Source organism: Colletotrichum fioriniae (assembly GCF_027942845.1).
Source record: "Colletotrichum fioriniae strain IMI 355084 chromosome Unknown scaffold_1, whole genome shotgun sequence".
Lineage (NCBI taxonomy): Eukaryota > Fungi > Ascomycota > Sordariomycetes > Glomerellales > Glomerellaceae > Colletotrichum > Colletotrichum fioriniae.
In genome coordinates, this window is record NW_027076837.1 from 4246953 (window position 1) to 4273634 (window position 26682).

General features: G+C 53.6%; 8 protein-coding genes across 8 annotated transcripts; 5 read left to right on the forward strand and 3 right to left on the reverse strand.

Annotated features, from left to right (window-relative positions):
* Positions 1–739: 739 nt before the first annotated feature.
* Positions 740–1142, reverse strand: N0V96_001071 (uncharacterized protein; the record flags this gene model as incomplete). Its single annotated transcript, XM_053195266.1, has 4 exons — positions 740–766; positions 833–914; positions 966–997; positions 1047–1142. 4 exons carry the CDS (start codon positions 1140–1142, stop codon positions 740–742), a joined length of 237 nt encoding a protein of 78 aa, XP_053047236.1.
* A 363-nt stretch (positions 1143–1505) lies between these two features.
* On the forward strand, positions 1506–2095 carry N0V96_001072 (uncharacterized protein; the record flags this gene model as incomplete). Its single annotated transcript, XM_053195265.1, has 4 exons — positions 1506–1523; positions 1577–1708; positions 1773–1840; positions 1903–2095. The coding sequence occupies 4 exons, from the start codon at positions 1506–1508 to the stop codon at positions 2093–2095; spliced, it is 411 nt and encodes a 136-aa protein (XP_053047235.1).
* A 925-nt stretch (positions 2096–3020) lies between these two features.
* On the forward strand, positions 3021–4890 carry N0V96_001073 (uncharacterized protein; the record flags this gene model as incomplete). The annotated part of the gene is made up of 4 exons (XM_053195264.2): positions 3021–3078; positions 3132–3328; positions 3377–3790; positions 3853–4890. 4 exons carry the CDS (start codon positions 3021–3023, stop codon positions 4888–4890), a joined length of 1707 nt encoding a protein of 568 aa, XP_053047234.1.
* A 3834-nt stretch (positions 4891–8724) lies between these two features.
* N0V96_001074 (uncharacterized protein) lies at positions 8725–9810 on the reverse strand (the record flags this gene model as incomplete). The annotated part of the gene is made up of 1 exon (XM_053195263.2): positions 8725–9810. One exon carries the CDS (start codon positions 9808–9810, stop codon positions 8725–8727), a length of 1086 nt encoding a protein of 361 aa, XP_053047233.1.
* An 8804-nt stretch (positions 9811–18614) lies between these two features.
* On the forward strand, positions 18615–21263 carry N0V96_001075 (uncharacterized protein; the record flags this gene model as incomplete). Its single annotated transcript, XM_053195262.1, has 2 exons — positions 18615–20403; positions 20455–21263. The coding sequence occupies 2 exons, from the start codon at positions 18615–18617 to the stop codon at positions 21261–21263; spliced, it is 2598 nt and encodes an 865-aa protein (XP_053047232.1).
* A 102-nt stretch (positions 21264–21365) lies between these two features.
* Positions 21366–22124, forward strand: N0V96_001076 (uncharacterized protein; the record flags this gene model as incomplete). Its single annotated transcript, XM_065756117.1, has 2 exons — positions 21366–21993; positions 22099–22124. The coding sequence occupies 2 exons, from the start codon at positions 21366–21368 to the stop codon at positions 22122–22124; spliced, it is 654 nt and encodes a 217-aa protein (XP_065615357.1).
* Positions 22125–22814: 690 nt separating this feature from the next.
* On the reverse strand, positions 22815–24925 carry N0V96_001077 (uncharacterized protein; the record flags this gene model as incomplete). Its single annotated transcript, XM_053195260.2, has 2 exons — positions 22815–24872; positions 24923–24925. The coding sequence occupies 2 exons, from the start codon at positions 24923–24925 to the stop codon at positions 22815–22817; spliced, it is 2061 nt and encodes a 686-aa protein (XP_053047230.2).
* An 816-nt stretch (positions 24926–25741) lies between these two features.
* N0V96_001078 (uncharacterized protein) lies at positions 25742–26624 on the forward strand (the record flags this gene model as incomplete). Its single annotated transcript, XM_053195259.2, has 2 exons — positions 25742–26045; positions 26110–26624. 2 exons carry the CDS (start codon positions 25742–25744, stop codon positions 26622–26624), a joined length of 819 nt encoding a protein of 272 aa, XP_053047229.1.
* Between the last annotated feature and the right edge of the window lie 58 nt (positions 26625–26682).

Consider the following 26682-nt stretch of genomic DNA (forward strand, 5'->3'; position numbering starts at 1 on the left):
GTTGGCATGTTGAATCTGTCATGTTTCTCGCCTACTGTCCTGGCAACCTGAGTACAGCTCAGTCCTCTGAGGCTTTGTGTTGCAAAAGTAATAAGATTCATCGTACTACGCCTCGCGGCACCATCTTCTTTTATGCCTTTTACTCCTAGCCTTCCCTGTTCGGATGACGTACCAGACAGGGCATCTCAGCCTTGTCTGGGACTAGCCATCGCTCTCTCACGGGAATTACCTATGGACATAAAGTAATCTGTACGGTGTACTCCGTACTCATCCGCAAAACTCCCCTACTGACTAGGCCGCGAGCATCACCACCCGGACCCGTCAATGACAGAATTCTATCCATGAAAACACGCCATGTCGCCATTAATTAGGGTGTCGTGGTCATCCAAACGTTGACGAGGCTCATGCCGGTGCTGTTCAGATGAAGGGGCCACTGAACACCCGCGCCCTGCTCCTCCAATCATTGCGTGCCGACGCGGTACAAGAGACGGTGGCTAGCATGAGGCGAGCCTCTCTGTCGCAGACCAACGCGCAAGCCTCGAGACTGAGTCCATCTTTTACATAGCCCTTCTACGCCAGGTATGTTATGTTGTTGGTTGTCGCCATGTGACATCAACAGGATCGCGTTCGGGCGTATTCGACCACGCTGATGGCATCGACAGCCTCGGGTCGCGAAGTAGTCAAGTGCTGTTTAAGTCTCGAGTGATTTCTGGAGGTTCGATATCGATGAACTGGAAAATCAACCTCGGAACTTGGTAAGAGTGTCCTACAAAATCCAATATTAGCCTCCCCACGCAATCAAAGTTGCTGTTAGTATGGCTGTGCAACATACCGAGGTCACTTTCTTGACACTTCGAGCCGTGATGCCTCGTTCGCCAGACTTCTTTGACTCAATGGCGGCCTCTTTGACTAGTCTATCAAGAAGTCAGCATCTAGATGTGCCAATTGTGAGTTCGATAACCTACGTCTGCATGTACAGGACGTAGTCGAGGTAGATCTGAAGACTAGTCAGCAGGGCGTGCAAGGCGCGTTGGTAAGCGACTAACCATGACGTCCACATTCTTGCTCAAGTTGCAGTTCGAATGCGCTTTGATAATCTTTTTGACAGTGCCGCGCGGGTATGCCTTTTGGCCGGGTGCCATCGCGAGCTGTGGTAGACTGTGTGTACCGCGGCGAGGACGAAACGTGGTTGAGATTGCAGTCGCGGGCTGGATTGAGGTGTCGCGTGCAAGCTGTTGCGGCTCGGTGTGACGTTCCGGTGTGGGGGAACCCAGAGCTTTTGTTTTGTTTGGCACAGGCCACCAGTGAATAAGGTAGGTAGAGACCTTGATTGAACTTTCCCCGAGAGTCGAGAGTGGAGCAGTGCATGACCCCTCCGCACTGTGGCGCGTCACTGTGACCCTCCTTCTGAGCTTTTTGGTAGCTCCAGCGTTGAGGCTGTGATCGTTACCGACATCATCGTCAAACACCACCCCACGCAACACGTTGCACCACACACCTCCAAGATGTTGTCACGGCGCATGGTATGATTTCCGCATTCAACGGCTTACTGTTCATACTGACACTATATTTGCAGCTTACCAAGGCGGACGAGGAGTCCGTCGGCGACGAGGTCGAAGTTAGGAGGGAGGACCAGGACAAGATCAACAAGTTCAGTCGTCTGCACCAGCGCGAACTCATAATCGAGGAGGAACTCAAGAACAAGAGCGTTAGTCGCATCTCTATACGATCGCCGACAAGCAAACCCATCTAATATCTATGTGTCGTTGCAGAAAGAAAAGGAAGAGCTCGAGGACCTCAGCACAGAATTGGAGCTTGCCGACGAGGACGAAACCGTACCGTACGCACCCACGAAGGAATCTCGAAGACGCACCGAAAGACCATACTGACAATCGACCACAGGTACAAGATTGGCGACGCTTACTTCCACGTATCGCAGCCTCAAGCAATAGAGATGCTCGAGCAGGCATCGACCAAGATCGAGGAGGATGTCGAGGGGTTAGAATCGAAGCTGGAAACGATCAAAGAGGACATGAACCAACTGAAGGTCGAGCTGTACGCCAGATTCGGAAAGAGTATCAATCTCGAGACATAAAAGAAATACAATCGAGAACAAACTTCAACGTCGTCACGAATCGCATCGCCGTTTCGGATCGCGTACCCTGAGAGAAAATCCGGTCAATACTTTATCAAAACGTGGCCAATGAAGACTGAGGGAACATTTTTCCGTCGTTGCGGATGTGCGACTCGAAGGGATCTGATAAGGGTAGACGCTTTCGGCCGACTCAAGTCTCTCCCACGGTAGGTGTGCACCTCAATCTTTGAACAACGCATACCTAGGTCCATCCTGAGACGCAGCGGCGCATTCCACTAGCGGTGGCGTCTTTTTACCGGTGGCGGCATCGCTGTCGCTACTCTATGAGTCGTGACGAAGCGCGGCAGTCGATGGCGCTATCGCAAACCCAAATGACCTCTGTGGAGGGGGCAACAAGGGCAGCGCCGGGGATGCGGCGGGAAAGCACATCGCCGCGCCGCGGCCGGATAAGCGGCCCTCCAAAACCAAGTGGGTCTTGCGGTTCGGCTCCGATGAGTCCATGACAGACCAATGGCGAGACACGCCTTTTGTTCTCGTCTACCTACCAGTACCTAGGTAGTTTGCTGTTTCCCCCCTCCCCCTCATCAGCCGTGAACGGGGATAAGGCTTCGTCTCTTGTCTCTTACACCCGGCCACTCAGGAATGCTTCTCGGTTGCTAAATTGTGAAAAAAAGATGGTGGGAACGACGACTAGACCGGCTCGGTCCACAAGGGTGATCGGCCACATGCAGCATGCAGTCACCGATTTTCGGGCATCTGTGGTTTTGGGGCCATTATTCTTTGGGCCATTATTCATCCATTTCCGTATTTGACGGCCACCCTCACCCACACCTCCCACCACTTTGCTCTCCCCTCGTGTCTTCTGAGATGGGAATCCAACACAGAAACATAACAGTGTGTGCTAATACGCTGCTCCCGGTTCGCCATGCCCGCCTACAGCGAATCCGCAGAAGATGCTACAGATAGTCTGCCATATTTGCAGCGTGAGCATCCCCATGGACAATACGTTTTGTGACCAAAGTGTAACATTACATAGGCAATCGATCCTCTCTGTCAGAGACGGTGAGGAGGATTGATGAAGATGAAGCACGCCAAAGATATGAGGCTCGTGCTGAAGAGCAGGGTCTGGACGAAAAGAAGATGGCCAGCCCCAACTCATCAAGCGACGAAGATGAGCCGACGATAATATCTTGGGATGACGGCGACCCAGAGAACCCGTATAACTGGTCACACGTATGTTATAACCTCATATCTACATATCTAGTGACTAACCAGTTGTAGACCAAAAAGTTCCTGATCCTTTGCTTAACCATGATGCAAGTCATCAACAGCACGATGGGCTCAGCCCTCCCGTCCAACGCGATCCCCTTCATAACCGCCGAATGGGGCATCACAAATGAGCAACAGCAGGTCTTGCCCATCTCCGTCTTTCTCATCGGCTACGTTTTCGGGCCCGTAGTCTGGGCACCTCTCAGCGAGCATCTCGGCCGGAGAATGTTGACCATTATAACCTTTGTCATGTTCACCATCTGGACCATGGCCTGCGCCCTCGCGCCCAACTGGCCTGCATTCCTCTTCTTCCGCTTGTTCACTGGCGTCTTCGCCAGCTCACCCATCGCTATCGTGGCCGGTATCCTCGCAGATATCTACGGTGACACTGAGACCCGCGGCCGTGCCATGACGGCCTTCATGGTCGTAAGTCATCCCTGCGACTTTTCCCGATTTCGCTCTCTTGAAGCTTTGCTAAAAACTCGTAGACAACCACCTTCGGCCCTCTCTTCGCCCCCATCGTTTCTGGTTTCTGCTCCACGACAATAGGCTGGCGCTGGTCCTTCTGGGTGGCTCTCATCTACGCCGGCCTGACCCTCATCCCGATCCTCCTTCTCCCCGAGACCTACGCGCCCGTCCTGCTCCTCCGACGAGCACGAAAGATCCGCAAATTAGACCCCTCCGCCGCCGTCATTGCGCCCCGCGAGATGGAGAGCACAGACTTCAAGCACATCGCAACCGTCGTCCTCACCCGCCCCGTGCGCATGATTATCTTCGAGCCCATTGTCAGCTGCACGTGCGCCTACCTGGCCCTCGTCTATACAATTTTCTACATGTCCTTCCAGGCCTTCCCCATCATCTTCCAGAAGCTCTACGGCCTCTCTCCTGGCGTGGCCGGGCTGGCCTACCTCCCCATAGGCGCCGGCGCCCTGCTGGTGGTGCCCATCTTCATCGGCTGGGAACAGGGCCACCTCCGCGCGCAGCGCAGCGGTCGCGCGTGGGCGAAGCGCGAAGAGTTCCGCCGTCTCCCTCTAGCCTGCGTCGGCGGACCGCTGTTCTTCATCTCTTTGTTCTGGCTGGGCTGGTCTTCCAGAGAGGGCGTCAGCTTCGTCGTGCCCATGTTGGCGGGAATCCCGTTCGGAATGGGCTTCATGCTCATCTTCATCGCGCTGCTCAACTACCTCACCGATGCCTACGAGATCTTTGCGGCCAGCGCCAACGCGGCGGCCTCGACTAGTCGGTCTCTACTCGCTGTCGTGCTGCCGCTAGCGACGACGCGCATGTTTAATAAGCTCGGCATTGCTGGTGCTTGTAGCTTGCTAGGTGGATTTAGTGCTATCATGTGCATCATTCCCTTCATCTTTATCTGGAAGGGTGAGCAGATTCGAGCGGGGTCACGGTTTTGTATCGCGCTTAGGGAGAGGAAAGCTGAGATGCAGAGAAAGGTCGAGGAGCAGAAACAAAGGGAGGAAGCGAGGAGGGTCAGGTTGAGGGACAGCTCTGGGGCCCGGAAAGAGGAGGTTTGAGTTGTCTTACGAACGAACGAATCGACGAAGACCGTCCTGAGGACCGTTGGTCTAGCAAAGTCAGAGATGAAACATCTACCGAAAGAGAGAAGGAAATACTGGCCTGAGAGGCATATATAACGAGAGTGGTCACAAGAGGTCTGTCGATGACATCCACTGAGTGGTAAAGGGGTACAACCTCTGGGCAAGAAGTTTAAAACGGCGATTTACATCAAGATGGTGCCTTTTCTCAGCAAAGATCCAGAGATTTGGCTTTTGGGGAGGTTGAGAGCGGGATAGCATGTCCAATGAGGCATGGACACAGCACGACCTCATCCTGTTCCAGTGGCAGGACGAAAGTTGAACATAGCATTGACGATGATCAACCAAAAGCATTAATCCATAACACATAATACAAATTGCTTCATACCCCGACACTTCCGCTTCAGGAGCGGCTTTCCATGATACTTAGGAGCCTAGTGTCGTATTATGTGGGGCATCAGAGCATATCTCATGCAGGAATCTACTTCGCAACGATATAGCTTCCCCAAGACTCAAACTTGACTTCGTCATTGCCTTCCGATATTCTCTTTCTGAGGTTCTTCACTGAGATGCGGCGTGATGGCTATACTGACAGGCTTTCCTCTCACATATTGAAGTGTTTGCAGAGCGTCATATCGCAATACCGGTCTCTCTTCGATATTGCGAAAGTACCTGAGGTAGAATCTCCCATGGTATAAAGTAAAGAGACCGATGTGTTGACACTAAGCGGTGCACATACTGCAACAGCAAGTCTCTCTTTAGCTCACTCAAGAACCTTGTAAGTATAGAGGCGTGCTTCGCACTTGACCCATGTCATTGACGTCGGCTACCAGCGAAGGGTTTTCCTCTATATCAAAAGTCGGGGCTTTTCGGCTGAAAGCCATGTACTTTGGTTGGGAGTAGTGAGATTTCTGCCTAAGAATTCTTGAGGAGGAGGGAAGTCTTTCACAAGGACACACCTGTGAAGGTTTGCATGTATTGGTCAACATAATACTCCATTATTTCACCCTTTAAAACTACCTCCAACAGGGCCTGGCTTGTCGTCTCTTAGGGAGAACATAGAATTGTCCGCCAAGAAGCTATAGAGATGAGGAGAGACACCAACGCAGACCTAGTAGACGTGCCTGCAGCCCTCGTAACGATCCACGAGGACCCTGCAGCTGGGGCATTGATTTTGACAAGAACACTCTAGCAAATTAGCTCATGCGGTTGGTAGTTTGGCTGGAAAACGGACGTTTTTGCCTATTGACGAGCCTCGAAACTGTTTTTCTTGCGCTACTAAAAAACTCACTTATAAAGCGACTTTGTCAATACCTTTCTCTTTCTTTCAGTACATGAAAGCTTGGGTGGAAGACTGGGTAGTAGCTCGGATCGAAGCTAGAGACTTGAGTCTAGCCAGAACCCGTGGACAGGTCGGCATGTGGTCACGTTGGACGTGGTAGGAATTGCAGACAAGTTCAAAGCCCACTACTAGATAGGCTGTCAGTAGAAGCCACCTATCCACACTGATATATTCTAAAGCGTATAAACGTCTAAGAGGGTGGAGGCTTCACAAGCGAGTTTGTGAAATCGAGAGGCTATGCCGTATATCTATTCAGACCATTCTTGAAATTTCTCATAACGGCCTTAGTAAGAGATATCCTCCACACTATATAGTCGGAATGGCAGCTCGGAATCCGCCTTAGGATCACTCCTTACATTTTACGAAGTTATGCTTCTAGTGAGAAAGTTAGTCTGCCAGGTCGCTTCTAGATATCCAACTTCTTCTCGCTAACTGGGCCATGGGCTTAGCACTCTATACAAGAATGGCTGATCCTTTCTATGTCAAAGGCGATATACCAGTTGTGGTATACGGCGAACCGTTCCCTTGTTCCACTCCCGAATGAAGACGTTGCGGAGTCCACCTGAAGAAGTATTATCGAGGCGGATAAAGGTAAGCTAAGTAGCGCGGGGCCGGCCAACCGCTTCAAATTCTCACGGTTAAGCCATCCCGGAATATGCTTTAGCAATAATCAACCAACGTGGTCGAAGTTTGCTGACCGGCGCGCCAGCGAGATAGGAAGTCATCTAGAGAAGGGTGTAGGATATGTAGGAATTTCCCTGGCGAGAACCTCGGCGACAAGGATTAGATTCGGTGGCGACGATCATACAACAACTGAATACGACGAATCGTGTGAAAATCCATCAGTAGTGTAATCACCATGGGAACTAAAATAGCCTGGCAAAGGGATTAATCCCAGGCCCGACGACTAGGGATGCTTTTACACACCATGGCTGGCAGAAACTCCGAGGAACTTAGCCTAGCCGTCCGTCTGACGAAGGGACTTCACGAAGTCGCTCTTGGCGAATTCGTCGACCCTCTTATATGGAGACTTCATGTGACGGTCGCGAACATTGCAACCCCCGCCTCGCGAGGCACATTGCGCAGTTTATGCCGCAGCATAGTACGCATTGTAACCCAAGGAGGGAGACACCCGTGTCATGCACAGATTTCCCGATAGCAAACCAAGTCTTTGGCAGTATACACAGCTGAAATCTTATATTCACCAAGAAATCTTTACCCAGGAGATGTGGCCAGTGGACTTCGCCTTCACGATATACCATCACAGCCTCTACTACGTATCCGTCGCAAGACAGAGAGCCTCAGAATCTAGGTCACAACGTGGAAGAAAACGTTGTTTCGGCTTTCTCGCCTTTTACGAGAATTGTAAGAGTACACGTTCTGGCAGGTAATCTCGTCATCTGCCAAAAGCTGCCTGGGGTAATTGGGAAGGGCCCTGCCACCCAGTTCATCACGGCCCAAATTGCCAGCAGGACTAGACCACAGATACGTGCGACCCTTACTTTGCTCTTCCACCTATTATTTACAGAGTGATGTTCATAGCTAATGTCCCATTCTTGAGCGTCAAATAGAACACGAATTGTGGTACATGGGCTTGCTACTCAAGCAAGGTCCCGAGTGGGCTCGCGGAGACGTGGAAAGCCGAACGCCTTGGGCGAAGCAATCCAAGGTCATAAACATCAAGGACCTATGATTTACAAGTCATCAACCGACAGCAGAGTCTCACAAACTCAATCACTTCCCACATTCGTCTCAAGTTTTACTCGAAGTCGAAAGAAAGTTGAAATAAACTTCTCGTCTCGTTTCAGCAGACTGCAGCACGACATGGCACGGGGAGCGGGAGCGGGAGTGTGGGAAACAAAAAAAAAACCGTCTCATCATTTCAGACCAGGGGGGTGTGTGTGTGTGTGTCGGAGACCAAACAAAGTCGCACCAAACCTCATCCCCATTGTGTTGACTGTCTCGTCGAGTAAATAAGTATGTACAAAGTAGAAGTGAAATGATTTTCTGGATTTTTCTTCGCAAGCACAACTGTTTGAGCAGAAATAGAAAATAATCTTTGTTTGGTCCCCAACGACCCGCTACGCGAATGCAATGATGCCCGTGTTGATCTTTCCCATAAAAAAAACACACAGAAATGCTTTGACCACCAGACAAAATAGGACAACCCTTCCAATGGACTCGCCATACCAAAGGTGTCTCCCTTTTTTCTTTCCCATCTAGACAAAAAAGAACACCACACCAAAAAAGCAGGCAGGACCGAAAAATAAAGTGCGAGTTGTTTGTATTTTCCCACCCCGGCTTTGTGTTGTTTTGTACAAAAAACTTCGCTTTATTCTCCACCCCAAGAAGTGTATACAAGACAAAAAAGTGTAAGAAGGATAAGAATGTGTTTGTTCATGAATCATAGATTCTTCTCATAACCAAATATAGCTTGACATGCGGGGGGGAAATCAATCTACATCAAACACTTAGAAGAGCTTGTTGGAGCGCTTGTAGTAGCCGGTAGGCTTAGCGGCACCGGAGGCGGTGCCGTTGGTGGGGTAGGGGGCAACGGTGACGGTGGTGGAAAGGGTGACAACGTCCTCATCGGCGGGGCAGTCATCCTCCTCATCGTCCTCGCCGTCGGCACCGACATCACCGGTGGTAACGGGGGCCTCGGCGGAAGCGGTCTTGCTGGCGGTGGCGGACGGGGTGGCAGCGGGAGCAGAGCCACCGATGGTAACGTAGACGGTGGAAGCGGGGATGGTGACGGTCACGGCGGAGGGGCAAGCGCACTGGCCGTCAGCACCGAGGGTACCGCTGGGAGAAGCAGACTCAGCGGTCTGGTTGGGGCGCTTGATGGTGACGGTACGGGTGCCGGTGGAGGTGGCAGTGGTGGTGGTAGTGGGCTCCTCGCCGGCGCCGGTGGCAGAGCCAGTGGGCTTGGTAACGACGATGGTGGACTCAATGGTGGTGGGGATGGCGGTGGTGACGACGGAAGCGGTGGAGCCCTTGCCGACGGTCATGGTAAGGGTCTTGGTAGAGATGATCTCGGTGACGGTGGTCTCGACATCGCCATCCTCAGCGGGGCAGTCATCGTCCTCCTCCTCATCGTCGCCGCCAGCGGTAGGGGGGCTGGTGACGGTAGGGTCCTGAGCAGAGTTGGTAGCGCCAGCGGTGGACAGGGGGATGGAGGGAGCGGCGGTAGGGGTGGTGATGACGGGAGCGGTGCGGGTAGAGCCCTGGAGACCGCCGGTAGAGTGCTGCTGAACCAGAGACTTGGAAAGGCTGGCGGCCTCGGTGACGGGGCAGACAACCTCGGTCAAGACAACGGTGTTGGTGACAACGTAGGTAGAGAGGTCAGAGGCGGAGAGGGTAGCGCTGCGAGCAGGGCAGTTGGTGATGGTAGGGGCGCAGGAGGTGACGGTAGCAACCTCGGTGACCTCGACGGTAAGGGTGGTGTAGCCGGCGGGAGCGGTGGTGTTGTCGCGGCGCCAGTGGAAGTGGCGGGGCTGGTAGGCGGAAGCGCTGGCGAGGGAGGCCATGAGGCCAACGGCGGCAATGGAGGACTTCATTTTGATAGTTGTGTATGGGTTGTTTCCAACGACTCTTTAGATATCTCCACGAGGGTAGACGGTTTGCTTGTTCGGATCGGGGATCGTAAAGGGGCGAAAGATCAATTTCGCGGGGGTGTTTCTCAAAGGTGTTGGCTGCAAGACACAGTTTGCGCAAATGAACGAATGGTATACTCGATAGAGAGCGTGGGTGAGGCTGAATGAATGGAATGTGTCCGAAGACTGACAACGAAAGACTGTGCGGTGGAGAGAGAAAGGTAGAAAGAGTAGGTGAAGGAGAGGAAGGGCGAGATGATATTTAGAAGGGGAGAGGGAGGTCAGAGTCCTTTTAGCCCGTGGAGCCCATGGTGGATGTACATGGGCATGGGAGCATGGGGGGGTAGGGGAGGGGAGCCTGGAGGGACGTGGACTTGTGGATAGGATCGAAATCCTCAAGGCTCGAGGAGGAGGGTGGACTTTGATGGAGGGGGTGGCCCCGGGTGGGAGCCACATTAGACCGTGGGCCCTTCATCTTGGAGGGTGATGGACCATCATCCAGGGAGTAAGAACCATATGAGAGAGAGAGAGAGAGAGAGAGAGAGAGAGAGAGTGTGTGTGTGTGTGTAGAGTAGTAGAGAACTAGAGATGCCATGGACATTTGGGATTACAGGTCCAGGGCCCGGCCGAGACCCGTTGCGCTTGCAAGGTAGGCCCAGGTTGCCAGCACAGCGAGGGAACTTTCCCACTTACACTACCAAGTACCACATACGGAGTACACACTACACAGAACAGAGACGGGAGAGAGAGAGAGAGAGGGAGAGAGACAAATAGAGGGAGCAAGGAACTTTGTCGCGGTTCGGCGGCATAGGCGCATCGCACCGCATTAGGGGTGGACCGACTGGGGCCAAACGCTTGCTTGGCCCGCATGGGATGACATGGATGCCAAGGAAGTGTACCTGACATGGTGAACCGTGAAAATAGTGTGAGGGTGAGAAGGAGATGGCAGGACGCGCGAGACTAGTCCGGCACCAAGCAAGAGAAGGGTAAGGTAGAGTGGGAGTGGGAGAGAGATAAGATGGCGGGATGCTAGTACCTCGGGCTGCTGTGAAAGAGTGAGTAAGGAAGCGCAAAGTGAGTGAATAAGAGTGAGTGAGGGTGTGGTGTGTGTGTGTGTGTGTGTGTGTGTGTGTGTGTGTGTGTGTGTGTGTGTCGTTGGGAGGAGGTACGGAGTAGAGTGGAGAACCACGGATGTGGTGGGAAAGAAAAAAAGGATGACGGCGCCGGGGGGTTCTCAAGGACCCTTGCTCGATGATCCAGGGGGTACGAAGAACCGCTTCCCACCTTAGGAAGCTGGGCTAAGGCCAGAGGCGAACCAGCGGCCACCGCACCGCTTGCCGCACAGCCCTCGACTTTTGCATGGGGGTAAGAGATGAAGCCGCCTTTATTTTTCGTCTTCCATCTCGAGGAGTCAAGCGTCAAACCCACAGACGGAGTCCTCTTCATTAAAAGACAGGAGTGAGATGACCCCACCTGCGCCGGTGATGACGGCCGCCCGGGTGGCATTCGACAACGACGACGACAATATGTGAGGGAATATGAGCGGTAGCAGTGATGGATGACCCGGCTATTGAGCTCGATGAGAAAAAGTCAGTGCTAGGTAGTCATGACGGTAACAATAGTGATGCTCGACTGAAGTGTAAGTGAAGAAGTGTAAAAGTAAGGTGAGGTACTTAGAGAAGACAGACCGTTGATGTTGACTCCTTTTCCGACCTTGTTTTTTTCAAAGAGGCTTGAGAGCTACGTACCGCTGGACGTTGTGTTTCCCCTTTACCCAAACAGGGAAAGTCCTGCGTGGCGCCTCCTACCTTACCACCTGTCAGCCCGTCGTTGCTATGCTCTCGTCGTGCGCGCCTGCCTGTTATCCTGAATTTGCCAGTTGTCAGCGCAGTTCTTGGTCAGCCTACCCCTGTCGGCTCAACCCCTGCCATCCCGCTCCTCATATGCAGGTACCGCCAAACATGAGACACAAGCGTGGCCAATCGTCTGGGCCCACACCATCCACATCAGCCAAAATCCCAGTCAAGATCGCGGCCACAGGCGCCCTGTCATCCCTGACTCCTTGAGTAAGGTACGTCCCTGTCCAGGATGCGAGGGTCCCTGCGATTAGGTACCTTGCTGATCAATTTAATGAAAGATGTGATTGTGGATTGTATGGTCCCATACCTACAGAGCTGGATACACTGTCGTCTGTACGGAGAACGGATACGCAGTATGGATAATTGGATAGTACCTATGCTGTGCTCCGTATTCCTACGTATTAGCTGAGGAGAAGCATCAGGGAGCATGCATTTACTCACTCTTGATCGCTGCCCGGAACCGTACTGAAGCTTCTTCCATTGCCATCTGTACAGCTTCTCTGCAGATGCCAGCAGACGACGGCAGTATCCCTCACAAAAGTGGCCCAGCCTTCTCACCAGTGACCAACATCTAGATCTCTTGCGGATCCAGTCGGTGGAGAGCGTACCCGTAGAGAGATTGATTGCTTCTTGATCATCGATCCCGCGCGCGGGCTGCTTTTTCTTCCTTGTTGTTGAGCTTGTTCTTAACTTCTTGCATCATGCCGGCTTCGCAGCCTATTCGTACAAAGTACAGGTCGACAGCCGACAGCCCCCATTCTCAGACCTCAACGTCTACAGAGCATCCCGGGATGCTCAATTTGCTTTTCATTGAGAGACCATAAAAACAGTGGACATGGCCTGTTGACTGTTGCCGCTGTCCCGTCCGCGGTGCCGAACCACAGACATTGTGCCCTCCTGCGCTACCCAAGAACAGCTCTTCATGCCATTTTTTTTTTTTTCCGTGTACACCAGTTGGCAATAAGCTCATGGGCCACCGTATGCCGTACGACATTCAGACATACGAGTATCCGTCCGTATGCACGGCTGAGTCGTCGCTCCTATGCGTCCAATCCAATCTGTGCGCATATGCAAAGCTTCGGTCGACGGTGACAGGCGCAACATACCGCTAACAGACTGACCGACAGTTGGCTCAAGCCCGTATCTGTACGGAGTGCCTACTACGTATGCAATTAATAGCACCATAATAAGGCATGTCTCGTATTCTCGGCCTTGCAGACACGGCGATGCAAGTCTCGAAAAATCTCTACCTTCCTCAGAGGCTTAGCCAGCCGACCGTTGCATCAATCTGTTAGATTTTGTTTCCAAATATTCGTAGCTTACCGTTCTTTCCCCTCACTTGAAACCCCAGCCATTTCTCATTTTCTGTCCACTCACCGTTCAACTTTCATTGCGATCCAGTCTAGCGCCAACAGTCAGCCAACGGCACATTGACAAATGCAGCGGTTAAGTCTGATCCGGCGGCGCCAAACCAGAGCGAGCCACAAAAGGGCTAAAAATGAAAACGCCATAAGAGACTGCCGCTTAGCCGGGGGGTCCGTCTGCTTGACGTGTGTTGTCTCCTCTCTCTCCCCGTAGACCCGTAGCGTCCTTGTTCGCTACGAAACCAACCAGCCTACCTCGATGGAGGCGTTTTAGCGACCGACCTTAAACTCACTTAACCTTAGGCTGACCGTTTTGACCCTGCCCATCTTGGTGTGACGTGAAGAGACGTGAGACGAACTATCCATAGACGCGCTGAAAGAGAGAGAGAGACAGAGAGAGAAATCGAAATGCGGTGCTAAATACGTGTTGAATGGCGAGCGCGCCGCACGCGCGCGTACTGTGGCTGACTTTACACTGCCGCCGACCGGAAATATCTGCGACGAAGCGGTAGCCAGTCGATCCCTTTTGCGCCCCTATTCGCATGTACTCTGCACTCCTGCACGGTTGCAACCTGGCGCCGGCCTGCCTCTCACCACAAATTCTTATCGGGAGCCCTGCTCTACAAAAAGCCATACGGAGTAGGTATTGTTCGTTTGCAGTGAGTGACGTAACAGAAGACTGCACATCTCGATATGCACCGCTTCCGTTGCAGTGCACGAGCATGAGCCAACCCTCGTGCAACCTGGCCCCTTTTCTCTGCGGGATATATCATACTGTGTACGGAGTATGGTAGCCATAGATGTGTCGGGAATAGTCCGATGAAGCCTGTCGATAGTGTCATCTTTCAGTCGTGCTCAATGTTGTGTCAGGCTCCGTAACTAGGGAATCGGGACGGAAACTTGGAAGCGGAGGAGAAAGTAATGAGTCGGCACGGCAGTATGTCGGTTGGCTCAGTGGCTTCATTCCCCTCGATACTTTCCCTCTCATTATTAGGCGCTTTTAATCGCTTGGTCGACTCGGATACCTTGCCTTAGACCAGATTTTAGCCAGGAACATGTCGAGGCACCGACCAACAGGGAGTATGCGCTCAGCCCCCCGGTCCCCCCTTTAGCGGTTGACCTAGATTTGCTGACAGCCTCTTCAGTCTCTGGTCTCTGTTGCGCATCCGCACTGCGGTAATCTGTACTCCGGAGAGCCAAATATCAGGGGGGTCGGATCAATGTGGCGTCTCTTCGGGGGGAGAATGGGATCGACGCGGTAGCCCTGAAATGGTCCATTGTGTGCGACGTTGTCGCGCCATGCGGTTCCAGAGTTGTTGGAAGTTTTGGAAGTTGGTACTTGGTAGTCTGGCCCCCAAACTGTCACTGACCGACTGCCTCTGCCGCCGTGCCATTTCCCAGTCCACATCGTCACGTTGTCTCGATGCAACTCTAGACGGGAGGCAGAGGGCCACGATCCATCAACCACCTCCCATCTGCCGCTGCGGCCAGCTGTGCCAAGACATGCGGTACGTGTGCGCCGACGTGGAGCAGAGAAAATTTCCGCCTTCTCCATGATCGTCCATCAGAATCGAAGATGGAGTTGGCAACGCCGGGTCCAAGCTTTGTGAGTTGTCGTCCTGGTTCGTGGTCCGTGGTTTGTTCTTCACTACTGCGGAATGTTTTCGTCTCAGATATCATGAGGATTGAATCGTTCTGCATCTTCCGGGGATTGTTGGAATGTAGAACAAAGACTCGGGTTTTCAAAGGCCAGATCTTGGCCGCAGCTGGCTTCAGCTGCTGCAACATGATGCTCAATGTCTCTGGTGCTTTCGTGTGGCCGACAAGAAGGCCTGGATGACCCTGCCGTAACCACCAGGGCAGCCAACCCGGCCAGAAACATGAGATCGAAACGACGGGATGATCTGATGGAAATGAGCATCATCAGACGGAGCAGAGTTAAGACTCCTCCAGGTACTATTGCCCGTGGCCAGCCGCCACAGTGACTGAAAGCCCAGTCCACTACTTGAGTACAGTTGCAATCCTCGCCATTTGGCTCGTGGCCAAGCAATGAACCCCCGAAGAGAAAAGTTTCAGACCCCCGAGGCGATCCTCTCGCCCCCTCGGGCGCTCAAGTGTTGCCGCTCACAGTTGCATTTTGCACCGCACTGCTGGTCTGTCAATCCTCGTCGGTTCTCTTCCCCCCGGAATTGGCGGCGGAGACCTTCATCTGGGAAAACCTGCGGGAAAACTGCGCAAAGTTGCACACAAGACTCCAAAAGTCCAGCCTCCGAGTCGTCAATCCACGGTGCCACGGACCATGGCCCCTCGCCCCCTCCTCGGCAGGGATGGAAACACCCAAATTTCCCCCCTCAGGGTTCGCCCCGGAAGTCCCTGTCACAGACTGATTGTATCGAGATTATGTCGAAATGTACTGTCTCCAGCGCAACTGACACTTCTGTATGTGCGGATATGCAGGCAGTGAGGTGGTGTTCTTTTTTCTTCCTTTCAGCTCTGCGGTAATAATAACCGTCAAGTGAGCCGGCGAGTCGTTACCCGGCAGTTCCCAACTTTTCGGGGAGCCTGGACTGGCCGGGTCTGGGTTCTGGGTCTGGCCTGACCTTGACCAACGGCAATCTGCATAGTATTGCGCATCTCTGCGATGGCAGCGATCCTGCTGGGCCGTTGACTTGATTAATCTTGCAGAAAATTCGCGCTGGAAATTGCACACCTGGAGCTTACATTATCTTCACCTGAAGACCCTGGACAATGATGATGAATCTGGTCACTTTTGATGAGGCTTCAAGCCATTCGTACGCTGCCGCGTGCATCCTGACGGTGGTTTCGGCACGGGTGGTGGACTCTGCCCCTCTGGAGTTTTGAGTCTGAATTCATTGTCATAAGTGACTGGCTGATGGATCGATTGATGGATTGCTCCAGCTTGTCAGATTGCTTGTCAATAGAAGTTGTCAACGTCAGCCTGCACTGGACATAAGGCCACCCGCTGACGGCTCCCGCCCGGTCTAGCTCCTGGGGCAAGGCGGGAAGGTGGTCCCGCCTCGGTGACCTCAGCTCCTTCGGTTCCTGGAAGTTCCTGCCCCTCGCCGTCCGGTGCCTTCCTCCTGCATTTAGCTCCTACTCTGCTCCTTCCTCCTCCGCCCTTTCCTACGTTCCTCCCCGGGACGGGACCTCATCGTGAACTTGGTGCCTGGATCAGGCAACACTCAACATAGGTACTGAGGTATGCGTAGATATCTTACCTCCGGATGTTCCATCTCCCTCAGAGACTCAGACAAATCGGCGTTGGCCCATTCCATTGCATTTCACCCCGCCATTTTGTCTTACATCCATCCTGGAAACCAACACGGGATTGCCTTCCCCTTCACCTCACATTCTCAACGCCTGGGTGATCACTGATCTTGGACCAAGACACATCAACGCCACCCCGCTTTGCCTCCCGTCGTTGCTTCTTTCGACTTCCGCCTGCTTCACACCACCGCATCGCCTTCCTTGATTTGCCTCATGTTCGTCGCAACCGCGCCGTAATTGCCGTTCCCATTCCCTGATACGAAGGCTTGATGCTCTGTCAAATCCTGCTAATCAAAAGGACCGACCAGGCGAACCAAGTCGGAACACTCGTCAGAAAACGTCAAACATGGTAGCTCCCTCCCTGGCTGGCTGGCTGGCACTGCCTCCTGGAGAGTTGGGACTCCTGGGAGGGGTTCCTCCTGTCTGACACCCACGTCCTTGTTTTGAGTTTGATCGCTTGCAATTGTTTGCACAGCATCGGTCGTTCACCCGAATACCAACCCTGTCGCCAAGTATCATGCGGCAGCTCCGTCTCCATAATCAACCGGGTCGGGTCATCCTTTCGACTACAATTTAGATTGTTGCATGCTGAAGTCTGCGAAAGCCATTCGCGAGTCTGCGCAGTTTTGACGAGTCTAGAACCTCTGGCAACAATCAATTCGGCATATTGAATGGATACCAGCTTCATCACTTCCATGTCTCGCGTGGACAATTCCACAAGCCAAGAAAGCCTGTTGCGCCACCCGTTCGTACTTGCGGCCTCATAGGGCATAACGGCGGATGTCTCATTGGACGGGCCGCTTACGGCCGCCTTCCACTGACCCACGTGTCCGGAGCCTCCATTGTCGATGGAATGTCATCGTCAATTCCAACGGTCTAAACTCGATAAATCGATATTTCAATACCAAAACGCGGGCTTCCCTTCCCATATCTAGCCACAGTAAAGCTGCTCAGGAACGATCACCACAGAACAGAATGTGTCTATGAGCCATGAAACACCTTCTGGGGATCGAGGATGTGGTGTTCGCTGCACGAATCGAGACGGATCGTTGAAACTAGAGTTCTTCGATGCCAAGTGGCACAAGATATTGAAAGTCCGAATTTATGGTCTGTTAATACTACCTTCACGATGGGTCTGATTGGTAGCAGCCAAAAGGCCATCTGGAGGATCGAAACAACGGCAATAGCTACCATATGACCTAGTTATCAAGAGCTGGTCAGTCAGATGTTCAAAGCAGAGTCCTCTTAAAAAGACCCAGTTCGATTCCTCTTACACAAATGCGTGTAGGTCTGAAATCGACTTGATATTTCAGCAACCAACCTTCGCACTTGTACGTCCAAGCGGATGATTCGAGACGCAGTTGCAAAGGATGCCCAGAAAGACGCCCCAAAAGGATACTCCAAGACTTCGCTCCAAGGTGATGTTCCAAGGTGATGCTCCAAGATGATACTCCCAAGTGGTGCTCAAAGACAGTCTTGAAGGCTTCAGATTGGGGCTCGGAAAGAATGATACTAGTCGACATGTGCAACTCAAATGGCTCGTGTTGTAGAGTCTGTTCGAAAAAGACCAAATCAAAGTCAAGTTGATAGTTTCAACAACCAACGCTTGAACCACACTACAGTATGCATAATTACTTCAACAAAAGCTATGTCGGATGGGCTGAAGATGGGCAGCGGGTATATGGAGGTCTCAAAGCAAGCGATCGCCCTCAGTTTCAAGCACAAGCAAATCACACGTGCGGCGCTGCCTTTGTCACATGCTCTCACGAGCTGCATGGCATTATTGATGGAGGCAGCTGCTGGTCTTTGGTGACCACTGCTCGACTTGAGTGCCCGTGTTGCTCGATGATGTCGTCCCTGGTGGCTGCCACCAGTGAAAGCAACAGACCCTCGAGAAGGAACCCTCAGGGGCACCCGCTGTTTTCACTTAGCAGAAAGATGACATCGTCAGGTCAACCTCTCACAGGTTGACTGGGCCTTCTGCTTTCCTTCTCTGTTTTCTACTCTCCACAGAAGAAGCTACTTGCCAAATTCTCCATCTTCTTCAACCTCTCCTTTTTGGCCTTGGCCTGTTGCAAGACAACCTCGCTCATCAGACTTTCATTTGCATCATTCTCCTCTTGGGCAGGTCGAGCAGTTTCTTGGATTGGTACCGAGTATTTTTCGCCAGCCATCCGACTATCACCACCTCTTCGCTCGTTTGGAGACCAAAGCAAACACAGAGAAAATCGAGCATCCACAGTGGAAACTTATCAAGATGATGCGCGTCTGCTGCATCGGCATTCCCTCCAAGAAACAGGGCGAGGATGAAGACGCAAAGGCAAAGGAGGCGGATCCTCCCGAGATACCTCCAAAGGACACGCAGTATGAGAGCACGAAGTTGAAGAGCACGAAGTTGAAGAGCACGAAGTCGAAGGACAGGAAGGCGAAGAACGCGAAATCGAATGATGCGAAATCCAAGAACACGATCACGAAGGAGAAAATTCCGGCCCAGGTTCCGAAGCAGCCCCTTGTCGAGCTGATCAAGCTGCCTCCTCCGGCCAAGCTGCCCGGAAGCAACTACAATATGGAACTCATGCTCAGTGGGACCAACACAGGAGGCTCTCTTGCGTCCTCTCGCCGCTCATACGTGCGCTCTCCTGAACTGGATTTCATTCCTGATCCCACCGAGGTCGAATATGTGTCGGACCACGAGGATCAAATCGAAGCGCCCAGAAGGAATGGTCCCTGGAGCAGACTCAGCCGACGCCGCTCTAACAACAGCAACAAGCGGTCTGATAGTCCCGACAGTGACAAGCGGGTGTCGATTATCAGCATTCAGAGGCCCTCTTCCAATTCCGCTGCTACAGAGATAAATGGCCCCCCGCAGTACGACCAGGCTGCTTATACTTACTCTGTGAGACAGAACAACATGAGGCGCATTCAAGCCGACCTCGAGAGTGAGCACAGTTCGCGATCTGTCACGCCTGGAAGTAAGAGATTCCGTGGGCTGGAGACAGTAGTGGAGGTTCCTGGTGACCAGCAAAGCGAGCGTCAGAGCGGACCGCGACCGCGGAGCGGAATAGAGGTGGAGATTCCCACCGATGTTTCTGTGGTTGATATCACGTCTCTGCCGCAGCCGCCGCCTGCTGCCAAGCTTTCGAACGAAGGTGTTAAGGTCCATCCTATCGATATCACCACTGGAGACCGCCGACGCAGCAGCTGCCCAAAGCCTGATAGCTCCACGAAGGTCACGGCAACAAATCTTGTTCTTCGAGAGCGAGGATCACTGCCTGATATGCCTCCCCCGGCTCCAGTCCTCCCTGCTCGCCAGAGTCGCGCCGATCAGGATGATGAGTCTTTCAGAACTTGGAGACTCTCCCAGTGTATCCCCCAAGGCGAAAGTCAGGCGGCCCTTTGTCTTCAACCTCAGGACATCCCCCTCCCACTGGACGACGAGAGCACAGCTGCCGTTGACGACAAAGAGGCCTTCGAGGCCCAGTCTCAAGATGATACTTCCAGCAACAGCGCAACTCTTTGTGACGCGGAGAAGTCCAACGGAAAGCTCACAGCCGAGTCCGTCGGCACATCTCTGCCTCCCCGCACTTCGGAATCTGGACAATCCCAGGATGGCAGTGGCTGGGAGACCTGGCTGCTCGCCGAGAAGCTCACGTCTCGGGAGGATTCCATCACAGCTCAGAGTTTGAATGGCAAGGTAAAGTCTGCAACTGCAGTGCCTAGTCGCAGCTCTGCTACCGAAGCTGGCGACGAGAAAGGAAAAAACCGTCAACTCTCGAGCCCTGTCGGCTTTCCCCTCCGAAAGGTTTCTGGTCACAAGCCGTACGTTGACTTGCCTTCGAAAGACGACTTGGAGGTGAATAGTGCTTTGGTCGGTAGAACGCCCTTGCCAGTGAACGAGCCGTCGCACTATCCGTCATCTTCGGTATACTCGTCCATGCAGAACACACGCAACGCCTCGCCATCAGGCTTCAAGGATGTCAGTGGTGACGACGATCGCAACAGCATTGCTGAGAGTCTTATTGATCTCGATCTCGCCAGCTTCGACTGTAGGTTTATATCAATCGCGAAAGCTAGTATCCCGACTAACCAAGCAACAGTGTATAACCTTAAGGAGCAGCGTTCTGACGAGAGTTATCGTACCGCCCTAGACAAGGACCCCGACTCTGACACGGCTGTACCTCCTATCATCCAATCAAGTCATGAAGGGTCTGGCGCAGATGGAATTCGCTTCCAGACTGAGAACCATCCCAACTACGGTACCGCCCAGAACGTCTCTGCCCTGGACAACCAGAAGCTTGGTCCACTCGGTGGTCTTGAAGGAATGTCTGGTGAATCCCAGATCGACATGCCTAACGACGGCTATGCACCGTCGCGGAAGTTCTCATTCCTTCAATTCCTGGGCATCCGTAGAAGCTCGAGTACCAAGGGTCGAAAGCAGTCGCATAGTCAGTCCTCCACGGAGCCCGCACAGTTGAGCTCGGTAGCGAACCAGATGCTCAAGCTACGGGAGAACACTGAAGGACTGTCGAGCCACAGCATCACTTCTTCGACCCGGCATATCCCGAGCGACGCCGCATTCACTGCACCCAAGCTCACTGAAAGCGCCACCGTGGTCTGGCAGCGAGCTTTCAAAGTTGAGCACGACCAGCGCGAGACCGAGTCCACTACAAATTCCAAGAAGTCTGCTATGGCTAAGGCCAGCATGGGAATGATCTCAGTCGATGCCAACCAGCTTTCTCACCCTACAGAGCGAGATGTAGCCGGATCTCGCTACGAAGAAGCCAAAGCGGAGGATTCCATCGCAACACGAAACGCCAGCCAGTCAAGCACTTCTCGGCAGTCTTTCTCTGGCACCATTATTCCCAAGAAGTCGGAGAACAACCAAGATGTCACAGGCACCAAATAGAATTTGGGCTTCCAGACGGTTGCTACACCCCCTTCTTCTTGGGCCAAGTGGCCATCCCATGATAGGGCCAAGAGAACTAGTACTGCGGGCCCTGATGACAATATGACGCCGAAGGATTTTGCGGCAGTCCCTGGCACGGAGACAGCGCCGTATGTTGAGCTCGCCGGCAAAACTTCTATGCCTAACGTCGTCGAGATCAAGAAGTCTTCTCAGTCCATGTCGAAGAAGCTTGGGAAGGCCATGAAGACCAGCTTGGGAAAAATGTTGCCGTCCAAGCCCGGTGCCAAGTCACCTGGTCAACTCGAATACCCTGAGCTCGAAATCCTGCCCACCAAGGAAGGCTACAAAGACCTGGAAGCGCTCCAAAGGAGCATTGAAACCTTGAAGGGCAGTGAGCATGCCAAGATGGCCACCAATCCAGCTCTTGCTATTGCTGAGTTGGAGGACCAGCCAGCGTCCTCCCTGGACACTCTGCCTGCGCGGCTCCACGAAGCCGAGCACGCGAGACACGAATCTGCTAATGATACCACTAACACCGTCCATAATGATGTTGCTCTGGAGAGCAAGAACGCTCACAAGAGTGGTACTGAAGCACCGACTATCCGGCCCGTTACACCGGCCAACATTAATATGCTTCCTGCGGGAGATTCCACCACTGCCACGACTGAGAAATGGGCTACCCCGGCCAGTTGTCTGTCTTACACCACAGCTCTTGATGAGAATGACGCAGGTGAGCTTTTCGATCTTACCCTACACAGCCGTGGAGTCTTGACGCTTCACAAGTTGAGACTGCCTTGGTTTACGATTTCACATTGAAGCTAACTCTGATTCTCAGGTGATGATCAGCGGATCGATACTTAATTCTCGCAACACGATCATGACCGTTGCTGAAGTGGCGAGGTCTGGTCATCGACAACAGTGCGGTATGATTCCGTGGCGAAGAAGGATGGAGTACGGCACCTTGACAGAATTTGACACACTATGATGACGCTCAGGAAGAGCAAGGAATGTTATGAATAAAGGCGGTGGTTTTGCGGCTTGAAGAAAGTCTCGGCGAGAGCATTCAGATAGGCTACGAGACCAGCTTTTTGTATGGTATAGAATGGGGTCGAGGTTTGAATTTCCCCAAGTGTATAGTTCTTCATAGGCAAAAGGTTTCCAAGGCAATGTCTTAGAAATGGCCTGAATGCTGCGGTGACACTGGTTCTGGTGAGGGGTTAATGACTAAATGTCCACTTCGTGCCAAAGGTGTTCAATGAGCCGGTGGGACTTCAATTGAAGCCACATGGTGATATTATGGTGTAGCACATCACGATTATCTGTTTGGTCTTGTCAATGGCAGGCACTGAAGGTCATGAATCATCAATTGCGTGGTATCCCTAAGACAGCCAGCCAACGCCTCCGTAGTCAATGTCAAGTATCAATATCCCGCGATGTAAAAACCAGCCCAACACCAAGTCCGTCCTGAATTCCCAATGGCTTTCCCAAGTTCCCCCGAATATCCTTGAACGGCACAACACGAAATCCGCAATATGTCTGCATGTTGTTTTCTCATCCAAACAAGACATTTTCGAAACTCTGCTGATCCAAGTGCTTGAACAGCACGTCCTGCAGCGCGGCCCTGCTCTTGACGATCTGCGGCACGACGCCGTCAATCTGCTGCAGGTTGGCCCGCATGCTCTCCATGTGGCTGCCGACCTGCGCCGCCAGACCGCGCAGTTCGTCGTCCTCGAGGTCCTTGAATAACGGCGTGCCGTTTCCGACGCCCTCTTTGGAGACGATGAAGTTGAAGTCTGGCTCGTCGTGCTTGACGGCGGTCTCGGCAGCAACGGCTGCGGAAGCAGTGCTGGGCTTCGTGGCCTCCGGCAAAAGGACGTGCGTCTTGCGGAGACTATCCTTGAAGTTGCGTGCCTCGGAGCGCGCGTTCGCCTCGAGGGTGTGGAGGGTATCGTAGTCTTCCTCCAGAGCCTTTTCCTCGCGCTCCTTTTCGGTCTTAAGGAGGTCGACTGCGTGGAGGAGGGGATCGAGCTGCCTCTCGAGCGTCGCAACGCCCTCGATGACGCGCTCAAAGTTGAGCTCATCGACACGTCCGCTGTCCGTGTCGAGCAGCTTCCTGCTACCGTTCTTACCTCCCGTGGGTGGCGCCGAGGCCGGCGGGAAGGGCAGGCCGCGGGAGAGCTTCTTGACGAGGCGGTTTGTGATGAGGTGAAGGGCGGAGGCGGCCTGGTCGCGGCGCTTCTCGCTGCCTGGGATGCGCTGGAGGACGGGGCGCTCGGCGAGGCGGAGGAGGTTGGAGACGATGGAGAGGGAGGGGTTCGTGAGCGGGGACCATTTCTCTTCTATTATGGAGCGGGGGACCTGGCGGACGCGGGCGGCGATGTGACGGTGTTTGGGGGCTCGTCGAACCGTTTTCGGCGCTTCGGGTTTGGGTTGCTGCTGTTGCTGTTGCTGCTTCTGTTGCTGTTCTTCTTTTTGGATTTCGTCGGACGTGCGACGACGGCGTTTCTTTGCGGGCGCTGATGCTTCTGCTGCATCATCTTCCGTTGTACGTTTCTTGGATTTGCGCACTTGCGAGGTTTGATCCAGTGTGGATGCTGCATCTGAAGTTCGAGGACGGCCAGGCCGGCGACGTTGGGTATCTGGTGACGCTTCTTCCTCCTCCTCACCTTTCTTCCGCAGCTTCTTGTTAGGCTTTTCGGCTGTAATCTCCTCTGCTGGTTGGGGCTGCTTCCCCTTCCGCCTCTGGCCTTCTTTCGGCTCCGACTGTGACGCCTCCTGCGCTTCTGATTCGGCTTGCGCTGCAGGGCGACCGCGTCTCTTTTTTATAGCCGCCGGTTCCTCTTCAGCTGGTGGCTCCTCCACCTCCTCTACTGTTACATTTGCTTTGCGTCCGCGCTTCTTCTTAGGAGGAGCCTCAGCCTCCACTTCCTCTTCAGGCGCAGGCTCTTCGACCTCGGGAGCCTTTTCCTTGGGCTTTCTTCCCCGTTTCTTGGGCACGACGTCCTCCTCGGCGGCTTGTGATGGTTCTTCGGTCGCTGGTTTCTTATCTAGAGACGGTCGCCCGCGCTTCTTCTTGGGTGCTGGTTCTGGAGATACAGCCTCCCCGGGCTCCTCCTCCGTATTTTTTGCCGGCTGCCGTCCACGCTTCTTCTTGGCCGCATTGCTTGTGTCGGCCTCGTCTGCGTCCTGGGCCTCCTCGTTCGCCTCCTTTCTTGGTTTTCGGCCTGCTTTACCTCGTGAGGCGGCTTTCTCTCCTCGGCTCGTTAACCCATCTGCGTCTGCCGCTTCCTCGCTATCCTTTGAATCGCTCTTGTTGGCCTTCTTCGATTTTGGTTTCGCTTGCGCCGGTTCGGGTTCCTCTTCATTCGCTTCTTCAACTTCTGCTTCTACCGCTGCTTCGCGGGGTGGTCTGCCCCTCTTTTTGGTTTTCGATACCTCAGCAGGAGACGACACTTCAGCATCCTTTCGTTTGTTTGGTCGACCGCGTTTCGCTGGTGCCGTTGCTTCTTCCGTTTCTACAGTTTCGGGAGAAGCTGGCGACGCGTCGGCCGATTTAGACGCGTTTGAGGGGCGACCTCGTTTTCGCTTCTGGTCTGCGGCTTTTGGGGGCTACTATCGTATCAGCTAGAGTCAGCAAGAATCAGGATTGAAAGGCTTACCATTGTGATGTTTTGCGCTCACAATGTTATGTCGCAAGAGTGGATGCTGCCTCGAAGCGCATTTGAGCTTCCAGTCAGTTTGGTGCTCTTCAGCATGTGAGCTCTCGACGCGTCCAGCCAGGTCCCCTCCATATTGCCAGTACGTACCGGCTTCTCCAGCCTCATGTGGCTGCTGGACGCGAGACATCCAATCGTGGCTGCTGCGAGTACCCCGGACCGCCGTTCCACCTGGGCGACCCGAAATGACGCTGACCAGCAGCAAGCGCCAGTCCCATTACGGCTAGACAGTGTGGAGGAAGAACCTCTTCCTCGTTCTATGGTGCGTGCTTCCGAGCTTCTGGCAGCGGGCGGGTTTCAGTGCTCTTCTGGATCCCCCAGGCGACCAAAGCTCCTTTGTTCCAGCCGGATCACCAACGGGACAAGGTTCAGGAGAAGCCACACGCTCTCCCCGAGTCCCAAAAGGGTCCCTTTCCAAACTGCCTGATTTCGCACCCGTGTCAGTATCTGTACTTAGGCTCCTCTTCCACTTTTTTTCCTCACATCCGAACTCTGTGTCCTTTTTTTCGTGTGTCCAAACTTCGCGCCGGAATCAGGTTGCCTGTATACTTTACCCTCGCCAACCCGTACTTATCGTCCCTCCTTGGTCCCTTGTTGTAGTTGTCGGCATTTCCTCCCTCCTTGCCCTGCTCGTTGTAATTACGCTTCCCCTCACCCACCATCTCTTGGCCGCTTGATCACGACATCCAAGCTACCTCCTTTCTCTCTACGCGAAGCGACTTTCCCATCACACACACACACATATACACAGCCATCATCAATATGCGCGTGTCCGCCACCACCCTTCTCGCGCTCCCGCTGCTTGCGACAGCGGCCGAGTCGCCTTTTGAGCAGTACAAGGCGCAGTTCCAGAACTTCCTGAGCTCCTTTGGCGCCTCCGCGCCCAGCGCTGAGAAGGCTGCCACCCCCGAGGCCGCCGTGCCTGATGCGACGGCCGTCGATAAGAAGATCTCCGTCTTGACCGTCGAGAACTGGAAGGATGTTCTCTACGAGCCCGTCAAGGCTGATGCCACTACCCCTGAGGAGTGGTGGGTTCTGATCACTGGTCGTAACAAGACCTGCTTCGGTACGCTCCGCAACCGCGCGTCACATTTGCTCCATCTACGAGATATGCTAATTCTTATCTACAGGCCACTGCGATAAGATCGAGACTGCCTTTAACGAGTCTACCATCAAGTTCGCCAAGCTTCCCGAATCCCCTCACTTGGGTCTCCTTGACTGCGATGACCAGCCCGTCCTCTGCAACGCGTGGTCTGCCGGAACCGCGTCCATCTGGTCCATCGGTCTGTTGCCCCCTGGAGCCGACGTCGATGTCTACAGGAAGCGCTTGAACATCACCACCACTACCTCGGACGACATTGTCGACCTGTGGAAGGCGCAGTCCAAGGAGGAGTGGGTCCTGACGGATAACATTTTCCACCCCTTCAACAGCTGGATCGCCAAGAACAACCTGTCTGTCCCCGTTGGCTACGTCTTCTGGGCCTTCAACCTGGTCCCTAACTGGCTCTTCATGATCCTCGTCTCCTTTGGCAGCCGTACCCTGATGAACCGCCGTATGGGTAACACCTTTGACAACCGCGCCGCTGCCGCTGCCGGTGGTGCTCCTCCCGCTGCTGCCGCCCCTGCTGGTGGTGTTGCGCGGTAAAGGGGGTGAGTAGCTTTTGGATAGGCAGTTGAAGAGAGGCTGGAGGGCACATTGGCAT